This window comes from Macaca mulatta, chromosome 12 (assembly GCF_049350105.2).
Source record: "Macaca mulatta isolate MMU2019108-1 chromosome 12, T2T-MMU8v2.0, whole genome shotgun sequence".
In the NCBI taxonomy this organism is placed as follows: domain Eukaryota; kingdom Metazoa; phylum Chordata; class Mammalia; order Primates; family Cercopithecidae; genus Macaca; species Macaca mulatta.
Window position 1 is genome coordinate 94,664,234 of NC_133417.1, and position 13,205 is coordinate 94,677,438.

General features: G+C 41.3%; 1 protein-coding gene across 1 annotated transcript in view; it reads left to right on the forward strand.

The window, feature by feature from the left end:
• The first annotated feature begins 669 nt into the window (after nucleotides 1-669).
• The window catches only part of ANKAR (ankyrin and armadillo repeat containing), a 77,448-nt gene continuing 64,912 nt past the window's right edge, over nucleotides 670-13,205 (forward strand). The window contains exons 1-2 of the mRNA XM_015110530.3: nucleotides 670-964; nucleotides 2,618-3,253. Coding sequence (XP_014966016.3) covers nucleotides 2,653-3,253 — 601 coding nt within the window. The 5' untranslated portion in view covers nucleotides 670-964; nucleotides 2,618-2,652. The remainder of the gene's footprint in view (nucleotides 965-2,617; nucleotides 3,254-13,205) is intronic.

Consider the following 13,205-nt stretch of genomic DNA (forward strand, 5'->3'; position numbering starts at 1 on the left):
GCACCTCTGCAGCTCGGTTTGTGCCCCCATCTCTCTTGTTCCCTAAGCAGGGTTTTGCTCGGTTTCTCAATCATTTCAACTTTGTTCTCACTTCATTTCTTTCTCTCCTGCTGTTCCCTGTTCCTGAAAAGCTACTTGTCCAGTTCTTTGCTTGGGTAGCTCTTTTTCATTTTCTAGGCCCGGAGGGGGAAAGGGCACTTCCTCAGGCAGCCTTTCCGAGCCCTGAGCTAGGTTAGCTTTCATTCGAGTGCTGTCATTCCATCTAATATTGGCACACTGTTAAATATAGCTGCGAGATGATCTGTTCAACTGTAAGCTTCTTGGGGTTTCGTGTCTGCCCTGTTTTCTAAGGTTTCCAGTGCCTGACTCATAATAGGTGTTCCATAAATGCTTGTTGAATGAAAGAATGATGATGGAGGTGGCATTCCAACTCGGGACTGCCTCAACGCCCGGCGCTTTCTCCTCTGCCACTCTGTTTTGGTGTTTTAGCAGAGGCAGATAGTGAGGGCGGCACAGTGCCCACGGCATGCGGCTGGACTGAGCGCTAAAGCGGGCTTGGGAAGATGAGCACGCGGCGGGTCTGAGCCAGCCAAGTGGCCGGGCGCCGCCTGGGGGGCGCTGGTGCTGCTGCGGGATGCACCAGGCCTAGTCGCCCGCAAGCTCCGCCTCAGGAGCGGCCCCGCCACCCCACGACCCGGAGGACCAACCGCTTCGACCCGCGCCCGGGCGGCGGCAGTGTTGGCCGGCGCGGCGAGGAGGGCCGGGCAGACACGGTGGGGCGAAAAGCCCTGAAAGTTCCTCTCAGTTCCTTCCGGTGCGCCTCCCGCTGGCCCATGCAGGGGCCCTGAGGGCGGATTCAAGGCCCCGCAAGAAGTCATCTAAGGCGGCGACGACTGTTCCCAGCCCCACTGGAACGGCGCGGACGCAGCGCCCCTCTCTCGGACAAGAAAACAGTCATTCTAGAGTAGGTTCCTCCCCTTTCCTTGTTCTATCCCCTTTCCCGTGCCCATGGCTGACGCGAGCTGCTTTTAGACGTGGGTCTGGGCTTGAGTATGGACAGACGTGGGTTCTGTTTCTGAAAGGCGTAAAACCTCAGACATGTCCTGCAACCTCCTGGTCTCCGTTTCTGCCTCTATAAAGTGGGCATAACAAGGTCTGACTCACTCACCTGGGGTCTCAGGTGTGGCGCCCAAACAATCAGTATCGGCATTTCCTGTAACTTTACTAAAATGCATATTTCCTGGCCCCACTACAGCTCATTGAATCAGAAACTCAGTGGTGGGTTTCAGTGATTTGTATTTGAACAAGCCCCAGGTGATTTTGATACAAGCTAAATTTTGAGAACCACTATATAATAGAGACCAATCAGATGAAATAAATAAAACCATTCTATAGTAAAGAGCCTGACATATAGTAGATGCTCAATAAATAGTAGTTGTGGTTATTATTATTTAAGGAATAGAGAGGCATTCATTGGCACAGAAATTGAAGGTTAAGCAGATGCTGCTTTCCTTTTCTTTTTCTTCTTTTTTGAGACAGTGTTTCACACTTGTTGCCCACGCTAGAGTGCAATGGCGCGATCTTGGCTCACTGTAACCTCTGCCTCCCAGGTTCAAGTGATTCTCCTGTCTCAGCCTCCCTGAGTAGCTGGGATTACAGGCATAACACCACGTTTGGCTAATTTTGTATTTTTAGTAGAGACGGGGTTTCTCCATGTTTGTCAGGCTGGTCTCGAACTCCTGACCTCAGGTGATCTGCCTGCCTCGGCCTCCCAAAATGCTGGGATTACTTGCGTGTGCCACCGCGCCCTGCCCTTTCCTTTTCTTTCATGCAGGTCATTATAGTCTTGCTTTAAAAAACTGAAAACAAAATAAATATCCATATGGTTTGGATATTTATCCCCGCCAAATCTCATGTTAAAATAGATTCCCCAATGTTGGAGGTAGGGCTTGTTGTGGGGTGTTTGGATTATGGGGGCGGATCCCTCATGAATGGTTTGATGCTTTCCTGGCAGAGTGAACTCTACCTCTGAGCTCATGAAAGATCTGTTTGTTTAAGAATAGACACCTCCCCTTTCTCTCTATTGTTCCCTCTCTTACCATGTGACACACTGGCTCCCCTTCCCCTTCCACCATGATTGTAAGCTTGGTCTCCCCAGAAGCTGAGCAGATGCTGGTGCCATGCTTGTACAGCCTGCAGACTTGTGAGCCAAATAAACCTCTTTTCTTTATAAATTATGCAGTCTCAGGTACTACTTTATAGCAACACAGACAGACACAAACATACACAAAAGAATGCCTCTCCAACAACAAAATAGGTATGTAACAGTAGCTTCTCACACATAAACTTAACATTTATTTTTGACATGCATCTTCTTGTCTTTTGACTTCTTTGAAAAGCAGAACATGGTTAATATTAAAGATTTTATAATTTTAATTATTTTAATTCAAATTTCAGCTTTCATGTACTGCAGTTATTTTTAATTTGAAAACTGTAACCGTTGACCATGAAAAATTAACCTTATATAGGTGAAAGGTACAGATTTATTTCTACAGAAATCCAGTGTCATTGCCATGTCAGATTTTATTGATAATCTTTTCCTTTTTATTCATTGCAGAAGTTTCAAAAAGGACACACTAGATTTAATTGGAAATGTTAAGATTGCCCAAAAAAGGATTACCTAGATTTGAGCAAGTTCAAGATGAAGAAACCTACCTGGAAAATTTAGCAATACAAAGAAATGCATCTGCTTTTTTTGAAAAATATGATCGGAGTGAAATACAAGAGTTACTAACTACTGCACTAGTTAGCTGGTTGTCTACCAAAGAAGATGTTCGCTCTCAAGGAGACCTCCCGTGTGGAATTATGAGTCAAATGAATAATGTAGGCTTCTCCACTGCAATCCTACTGACTCCCGTGGACCCTACTGCCCTCTTAGACTATAGAGAAGTCCATCAAATGATAAGAGAGTTGGCTATTGGAATTTATTGCCTAAATCAAATCCCTTCCATCAGTTTAGAAGCTAATTATGATCAGAGTTCTTCTTGTCAGTTACCTCCAGCTTATTATGATACCAGAATTGGGCAAATTCTGATTAATATTGACTACATGCTGAAAGCACTATGGCATGGAATATATATGCCCAAAGAAAAACGAGCTAGATTCTCTGAATTGTGGCGTACCATCATGGACATTGATGCCGATGGAAAACCTCAAACAAATAAAGACATTTTTTCAGAGTTTAGTTCAGCAGGTAAGAGAATTTAACACTTCTTAAAATATTTTTTTTTTTTTTTTTTTTTTTTTGAGACGGAGTCTTACTGCGTTGCCCAGGGTGGTCACGAACTCCTGAGCTCAAGCCATTCACCCACCCAGGCCTCCCAAAGTGCTGGGATTACAGGTGTGAGTCACTGCAGGTGGCCCCTTCTTAATTATTTTTATTCAAAGCCATTTTTTAAATGTTTAAATTTTATTTCGGTAGTTTTTGGGGGAACAGGTGATTTTTGGTTACATGGCTAAGTTCTTTAGTGGTGATTTCTGAGATTTTGGTGCACCGGTCACCCGAGCAGTGTACATGGTACCCCATGTATAGACTTTTATCCCTCACTCTCCTCCTACCTTTCCTCTAGAGTCCCCAAAGTCCATTATATCATTCTTATGCCTTTGCATCCTCATAGCTTAGCTCCCACTTATAAGGGTGAACATAGAATACTTGGCTTGCCATTCCTGAGTTACTTCACTTAGAATAATGGTCTCCAACTCCATCCATGTTGCTGTGAATGCCATTATTTCATTCATTTTTATGGCTGAGTAGTATTCCATGGTATATATATTTTCTTTTTTTTTTTTGGAAATGGGGGTCTCCCTATGTTGAACAGGCTGGCCTCGAACCCCTGGCCTCAAACGATCCTCCCATCTTGACTTCCTAGAATGCTAGGATTACAGACATGAGCCACTGCACCCGGCCACCACTTTTTCTTTATCTACTCATTGGTTGATGGGCATTTAGACTGGTTCCATATTTTTGCAATTGTGAATTGTCGTGCTATAAACATGCGTGTGCAAGTGTCTTTTTCATATAGTGACTTCTTTTCCTCTGGGTAGATACCTGGTAGTGGGATTGCTGGATCAAATGGTAGTTCTACATTTAGTTCTTTAAGGAATCTCCATACTGTTTTCCATAGTGGTTGTACTAGTTTACATTACAATTCCACCAGCAGTGTAAGTATTCCCTTTTTACCACAACCATGCAAACATCTATTATTTTTTGATTTTTAAATTATGGCCATTCTTGCAGGAGTAAGATGGTATCTCAGTGTGGTTTGATTTGCATTTCTCTGATAATTAGTGATGTTGAGCATTTTTCATATGTCTGTTGGCCTTTTGTATATCTTCATTTGAGAATTGTCTATTCATATCTTTTGCCCACTTTTTGATGGGAATGTTTGTTTTCTTTTTGCTGATTTGTTTGAGTTCCTTGTAGATTCTGGATATTAGTCCTTCGTTGGAAGCATAGTTTGCAAATATTTTCTCCCACTCTGTGGGTTGTCTGTTTACTCAATATGAGTTTCTGTTTCTTTTGCTGTTTAAAAGCTTTTTAGTTTAATTAGGTCACATCTATTTATGTTTGTTTTTGTTGCATTTGCTTTTGGGTTCTTGGTCATGAACTGTTTGCCTAAGCCAATGTCTAGAAGGGTTTGCCCAAGTTATCTTCTAGAATTTTTATGGTTTCAGGTTTTAGATTTAGTTCTTGATCCATCTCGAGTTGATTTTTGATAAGCTGAGAGATGAAGATCCAGCTTCATGTGGCTTGCCAATTATCCCAGCACCATTTGTTGAATAAGGGTGCCCTTTCCCCACTTTACGTTTGTGTTTGCTTTGTCAAAGATCAGTTGCCCATAAGTACTTGGTTTTATTTCCAGGTTCTCTATTCTGTTCCATTGGTCTGTGTGCCTATTTTTATACCAGTACCATGCTGTTTTGGTAAGTATAGCCTTGTAGTATAGTTTGAAGCAGGTAATGTGATGCCTCCAGATTTATCCTTTTTGCTTAGTCTTGCTTTAGCTATGTGGGCTCATTTTGGTTCTATATGACTTTTAGGATTGTTTTTTCTAGTTCTGTGAGGAATGATGATAGTATTTCTATGAGAATTGCATTGAATCTGTAGATTGCTTTTGGCAGTATGGTCATTTTCACAATATTAATTCTACCCATCAATGAGCATGGGATGTGTTTTCATTTGTTTGTGTCATCAATGATTTCTTTCAGCAGTGTTTTGTAGTTTTCCTTGTAAAAATTATTCACCTCCTTGATTAGGTATATTCCTAAGTATTTTATTTTATGTTATGTTATTTTACTTTCTTTTGTTTTTTGCAACTGTTGTAAAAGGGATTGAGTTCTTGATTTGAGTCTCAGCTTGGTTGTTGTTGGTGTATAGCAGTGCTACTGATTGGTGTTCATTGATTTTGTATCCTGAAACTTTACTGAATTCCTTTATGGCATCTAGGAGGTTTTTGGATGAATCTTTAGTGTTTTCTAGGCATATGATCTTATCATGGGCAAACAGCCACAGTTTGACTTCTTCTTTACCAAATTGGATGCCCATTATTTATTTCTCTTGTCTGATTCTTCTGGCTAGGACTTCCAGTACTATGTTGAATAGAAGTGGTGAGAGTGAGCATCCTTGTCTTGTTCCAGTTCTCAGGGGAAATGCTTTCAACTTTTTCCTGTTCAGTACAATGTTGGCTGTGGGTTTGTTATAGAGGACTTTTATTACCTTGAGGTATGTCTCTTCTATGGCCATTTTGCTGAGAGTTTTAATCATAAAGCAATGCTGGATTTTGTCAAATGCTTTTTCTGCATCTATTGAGATGATTTTTGTGTTTGATTCTGTCTATATAATGTATCATATATATTGACTTGCATATGTTAAACCATCCCTTCATCCCTGGTATGAAACCCACTTGATCATGGTGTATTATCTCTCTGATACGCTGTCGGATTCCATTAGTATTTTCTTGAGGATTTTTGCATCCATGTTCATCATGGATGTTGGTCTGTAGTTTTCTTTTTTTGTTATGTCCTTTCCTGGTTTGGATATTAGGGTGATACTGACTTCACAGAATAATTTGGGGAGAATTCCCTCTTTATCTTTTGGAATAGTTTCAGTAAGAATGATACCAGTTCTTCTTTGAATGTCTCATAGAATGCAGCTGTGAATCCATCTGGTCCTGGACTTTTTTGTTGTTGGCAATTTTTTATTGTTTCAAGCTCTCTACTTGTTATTGGTCTGTTCAGAGTTTCTGTTTCTTCCTGATTTAATCTAGGAGGGTTGTATATTTCCAGGAATTTATCCATCTCCTCTAGATTTTCTAGTTTGTACATATAAAGGTGTTTATAGTAACCCCAAATGATCTTTTGTATTTCTGTGGTATCGGTTGTAATGATTCCTGTTTCATTTCTAGTTGAGCTTATTTGGATCTTCTCTCTTCTTTTCTTGGTTAATCTAGCTAATTGTGTATCAATTTTATCTTTTCAAAAAAACAGCTTTTTGTTTCATTGATCTTTCGTATTGTTTTCTTGTTTCAATTTCATTTAGTTCCGCTCTAATCTTTATTTCTTTTCTTCTACTTGGTTTGGGTTTGGTTTGTTCCCGTTTCTCTAGTTCCTTGAGGTGTAACCTTAGATTGTCTATTTGTGTTCTTTCAGACTTTTTAATGTAGGCATTTAATGCTATGAACTTTCCTCTTAGCTCCACTTTTGCTGTAATCCCAGACGTTTTGATAGCACTATTATCGTTTGGTTCAAAGATTTTTAAATTTCCATCTTGGTTTCATTGTTGACCCAAAGATCATTCTGGAGCAGATTATTTAATTTCCATGTGTTTGTATAGTTTTGTGGGTTCCTTTTGGAGTTAATTTCCAGTTTATTCCACTGTGATCTGAGAGGATACTTTATATAATTTTGATTTTCTTAAATTAATTGAGACTTGTTTTGTGACCTGTCATATGATCTGTCTTGGAGAATGTTAAGCCATTTTTTTAATTTAAAGGTAATTTATCTGGATCAAGGTGATGCTAAGAGCTTTGTGAAGACCTGAGGTCCGTGGAGGTTAAGGATCAGCAAGAGTGGGTGATGGTTTCCAACAGCGTTAGAGCCTTGACATTTCTGACAAAAATTGTGTTTACGTTTGTTTCCCTTTTTACAAATTTACCTGAGGCTCTCATTTGAGAGGACGTGGGACTGATGATTCATCATTCTGAATGGGCATATGCCAAATTGGTAAAGAAACAACAGCCTCTTTTTAGATTCAGATATCTAGATGGAAACTTTCAGTATAGAAGTCAAATTCTAGAAAGTGATAAAGGTTAGATACATATTGATTAATCATCCACATGTTAAAGCCACGAGAGCCTTTGGATCATCCAGTTAGAGCACCAACAGAGACCTGGTCATGGCAGGAAGGAGCGCATGTCTTGTGTAACTAAGGGAAGAGGGCTCCTGCTTACTTGATGACAAAGTTAGTTACATCAAGCCACTTCATGGCCCAGGATCTGGTCTATTTCATCCAGCTGTGTGTCATATCTGAGGCTGCCACCCTCTATGAGGATTCCCTTGCAGTGGTGCACCTGGTCAGGGGATCAGAGACACATAGGAACATCCTAGTCAAGTTGTAGGTGGAAGGGGAGAGCACCAAAAGACTAATGCTGTCTGTTTTCTACACCTACATTTTCAGGGGTGATACTCAAAACAACCACCAGCACAGTACTGGCACTGACCAATCAGAATGGATGTCAGCCATAATGCTGGAGCAGGGTCTCGGAGACCTCCTGCTTGTCATATTTACCCTTTTCTGGATCATGGAGCTTTTCAGGGGATCCCTGGGGAGGGAGGTATTCAATGAGCTTGGGGCTGCAGCAATTCAGTTTGCCAGTTGAGGGTTGTGTATTTTAACAATGTGGCGTTACTGATGCATATTAGCTAAATATCAGTCCTTTCCTGATAGGAAACTTATATCTTGAGTTTTGTGATTCTACTTTTAAAATATCTCTCAAAATCATCTACTTTGGCTTATCTCTACTGCAACACTGTAGTACAGAATACCCTTTTCCACTGCAACAGCATTCTGACTGCTCTCTGCCTCAAACCTTTTTAAAATTGTTTATAAATGAGGTTGGAAACCTTAACAAATTCAGTCAGTCTACTATCATGTGCCTGGGGATAGTGTTGGGTGTGTTTACAATAAAGTGCTTAATGCTGTTGGCTCCTGGACAATCAAGGATGAGCATCACAGCCATGCATGGTGGAATCTGTCTTTATTCCCAGCTACTCAGGAGGCTGAGGCAGGAGAATTACTTGAGGCCAGAAGTTCGAGGCTGTAGTGTGCTATGTTCGCACCTGTGAATAACCAGCACTCTGCAGCCAGGAAACATAGTGAGAACCCCATCTCTTAGGGAAAAAAAAACAAGATGAACATTACACCTAGGAGAAATATTTTTTTCTCCCTCCACTGCACATTGGGTGTCTGCTTTAGAAACTTCAACAATGTGTTGTGCAAGCAATGGTAAATGACCACCAGCATACATACTAGACCTACTGAAGTAGTTTATAGGGGGAAACTCATGGTGGCAGTAGCAGGAATAGGCACAGGTTTCCCCATCATGCACCACACCTGGAGTACCACTGTGAAATCCTACAGGGCCAATAGTCAGACTCTAAGAAAGGGACCTGAACCTTTGGGCTTTTATGCTACCTGATTAAAGAAGCATCAGGTCAGAGGAAAGGATACAAGAGCAAGATGTTTTAGCCTAGGTTACCCTCCAAATTGCATCAGAAACAAGGACATGAGTCAAGTTAGTTTTTGAGAAATGATTCCAAGGAACAGGAGTGAGGGACAGGAAAAGTGAATAGAAAAGGAGGGAGCATCAACCCAAGAATGTGCTGTTGAGCTTTTTCACCACTTTGGCAATTGGGATTTATTTCGTTGGGACATTCTGAGGAGTCGTATAGAATACACTGCAGAATTGCCAGCCTAAGGAATGTGCTATGGTCTGAATGTTTATGTCTCCCTGAAATTCAAATGTTGAAACCTAATCACCAATGGCATTAGGACACGGGACCATTGGAGGGTGATTAGTTCATGAGGACAGACCCTCATGAATGGAATTAATGCCCTTATAAAAGAGGCCCCAGAGAGCTGCCCTGTCCCTTCCACCCTGTACGGATACAGCAAGAAGGTAACATCCATGAACCAGGGAATGGGTCCTCATCAGACACCACATCTAACTTGATCTTGGATATCCCAGCCCTTACAGCTGTGAGAAATAATTTTCTATTCTTTATAAGCTACCCAGTCTATGCTATTTTCTTATAATAGCTCTAAATGATTAAGACAGGATAGATAAGGGAAGAGTGTATCCACTGGCTACTGTCTCTCATTAGCCAAAGTTTGAATGGAGGGTTAACTTGCTCATGCTTTCAGATTTGTTCCTACACCAGAATGGCTGGATGGGTTCCATCAGGAGTCTTAACAGCAGTGGCAGAGAAGCTTCAGGGCAAAAATAATCCTGTGGTGCACTTGAGGCGAGGTACAGTCAGGTCAAGTCTGTGTGGAGCAAAAACTACAGTTTAAAAATGTGGTCTGAAAGGATGTGAGGTAGGGAACAAAAGATGTCTAATACACAGTGTGACTCATGGAAACTTGGTTGCAGCCTTTTCTTCCAAGCTTAGTGTTACAGACTGAGGGAGTGTACTACCTCGCCACTGGCATGATCAGAGAGCTGTTGTCCAAGCTTTGTAATTGCAGGTACACGGTGTCAAGCTAGCAGCAGTGTAAGTTGTTACATCACTATTCACGTTTGGGAAAACAGCAGCTCCTCTCTTGGCATGACTGGGAAACTGTTCACACCTTGCAGCTGACCATGTGATTACCTTAAACACTGTGCCACAGCGGATTTCCAAGGAATTGTGCAGAAAGCCAACTCTTTTTGGGAGGGCAGACTGCTGGGAATCAGTGTTGGCCAAGTTAACCTTTACCTCTCACTTAGCTTTGCACTGTGCAAACCACCAGCAACATCATTCTTTAAAAACAGTAGCAATAGTAGAGAATAGAGCACACCAAAAATCTGGTCATGTTACCCAGGTTTCTCAGCAGGTATTTTAGTTAGGGTGGATCCCTTCATCTAATTCATAAATTCTTGAACTCTTTCCAGAAGGCTAGGAGGATGGAAGGAAAGAAGAAAACATCTCATGATAGCAAAATAGCAGAAGGGAACTTTTAATAGAAATATTGAGAAAAAATGGGAACTTATTTAATATCACAAGTGAGTAATGTGAGTTGGGTTGTTTTGTTCTCTGTTCATTCCCTGTCCTCTATCTGGAATGCCTTCTTCCTGCTCACCCCACACCACTCGTCCACATTCTTCCTATGGTTATTGCTACTCATTTTTTGAGACTTGATTCAGACACTGCCTCCTCTATTCTGACTCTTATCTGTGCACAGAAAAATACTTTGTATTTTGAATTGAAATTATTGGCTTCATTTCTTTCTTCCTTATTAGACATTAAGCTCCTTCTTGAGAGCACAGAAAATTGTGTCTTTTTTGGTTTGATTTTAAATTCTCAGCACCTTATACAGTGCATGACATATAGTAAACTTTCAATACATGTAGAAATTAAATGGGTAATAATAGAATATAAGGGAATTCGTCTGGCACAGTGGCTCACACCTGCAATTCCAACACTTTAGGAGGCTGAGGTAGGTGGTTCGCTTGAGCTCAGGAGTTCGAGACCAGGCTGGCCAACGTGGTAAAACCCCATCTCTACAAAATACACAAAAATTAGCTGGGCGTGGTGGTGCACGCCTGTAGTCCCAGATGCTTGGGAGGCGGGGGTGGGAAGATCACTTGAGCCCAGGAGGTTGAGGCTGCTGCAGTGAGCCAAGATCATACCACTACACTCCAGCCTGGGTGACAGAGACCCTGGCTCCAAAAAAAAAAAAAAAAGAGGTTAAAACTGTGGAAACTTTTTTTCCCCTCATTCCCCTCATCCTCCAAATTTCATTTGATGCAATTTTTTATTAAATTCCTTTTCATTATTTACTTTCCTATGACTTTGTATGTATTTCTTCCAGCTTATTTACATAATGTGCACTTTGTTTTTTTATTTTTATTTTTTTTTAAGGGACAAGCTCTTACTCTGTCACCCAGGCTTGAGTGCAGTGGTATGAGCTCAGCTCATTGTAGTCTCAGACTCCTGGGCTCAAGTGATCTTCCTGCCTCAGCCTCCTGAGTAACTGGGACTATAGGAATGTGCCACCATGCCCAGCTAATTTTTTTGTTTTTTATTTTTTGTAGAGATAGGTCTTACTATGTCACTATGTTGTCCCTGCTGGAACATTTCCTTTCTTTAATAACTTTATTTTTCTTTTTTTTGCTTCTGGTCCTTGATTCAGGGAACATTATTTTTCATGATATGAACAATCATGTTTTTTTTATTTTTTCAAGTAGCTGAATTTTACATGTACTTATTGCTAATTCAGTTCCAGTCTTTCGAAGGGAAATACTGAACTCTTCTTGATAAAAAATGGGATATGAAGTTCCATTTTTTCCTTAGAGATGTCTTTCTTGATAACTTCATCCTTCCTTTTGTCAGAACTCATTGCTTTAAGCCTACTTCACTTTCCTTTAGCACCCCTCCCTGCCCCTAGTCCTGTAATTCCAGTGTCTCTTTCATCTGAGAGGCTCTCCTCACCTGCCTGGCGACCCTTGCTGCTTGTTTTCATTTAAGAGTGAGGCAGGAACACTGGTAGACCTCACTGCAGAGTGATGAGGAGGAACCCCTGACATTCCACTGGGAAGCCTGTCCCCCAGATGTTATATCTGTAGGTCTGTTTCCTCCAGTCTCCTGCTTGGAGGGAGGGCTGTGAGTCTGGGGCCAAGGGAGGCGAAGTGCTGAACTGTGGCTATCTCAGTTCAGCACTCAGACTCTCATTTAACTAGTTTTCAGCACACTGCTCCTCCCAACTCTCAGCTGTGCTTTGTACCCTTTTAGTGAGAAAGAGGAGGAGGACTGTGCTATCTGGGGAAGGTGATTGGGGTCTCACTACACCTTTTGTTTTAAAAAAATTCTTACACCATGGCCTGTCCTTCACAGCCTCCACATAATGCTTTCAATTTCTAAGGCTTCTTGTGGTTTTTGTTGGCTCCCAGCCACCCCAAGCCGTGAGGTTTTAGTGCTATCAACAATCCCTCTGGCTTTTTAGACTTCTTTAAACTGCCAGAATCCCTCTCACTTCTTTATAATTTATCTAACTATTTTGCAGAAAAGAGATGAATTATAGTGGCCATTTTAAAAACCCAAGAGTATTCTGGCCTTTTTAAAAAAAAGATTTGAGAAAGAAAAAAGGAAAAAGGAGGGGACACATTGACGTATAATTTACACTTTAGAGCATATATACTGCAAACAAATGCCACATTTTCTACAGTCATGTCTTATGACTCCAAGCAGTTTTCTCAAGCCTAAATTAAGGGTAACATTGTAGATATAACTTTTTTTTTTTTTTTTTTTTTTGAGACGGAGTCTCGCTGTGTCGCCCAGGCTGGAGTGCAGTGGCGCGATCTCCACTCACTGCAAGCTCCGCTTCCCGGGTTCACGCCATTCTCCTGCCTCAGCCTCCCGTATAGCTGGGACTACAGGCGCCTGCCACCGCGCCCGGCTAGTTTTTTTTGTATTTTTAGTAGAGACGGGGTTTCACCGTGTTAGCCAGGATAGTCTCCATCTCCTGACCTCGTGATCCGCCCGTCTCGGCCTCCCAGAGTACTGGGATTACAGGCGTGAGCCACCGCGCCCAGCCGATGTAACTATTTTAAAAAGACTATTTGACAAGAAGAAAGTCCTCAATTTCTTTGTAAATGGCAAGAAAATGTAGCACGGGAAATTCGTCATTTTTTGATAGAGTAAAATGAAGTTTTAATTCTTACTAAATGATGATTACTTAGCTGGCAGGTTCTTTGTTTATTATGTATGTCTAGCTTCTTATTGGCAAAAAAAAAAAAAAAAAAAAAAAAAAGGCAATGTATAATACTAGCCTGAAAAAACAAATTATGTTTTTGGCCCAAGTGAGAAGCCGATACCCTGGCTGAAGAAAAATCAGGTTTTCTTGTTGTTCCATATTTTCCTTGATCAAAGCTGGCACTTATGTTGTA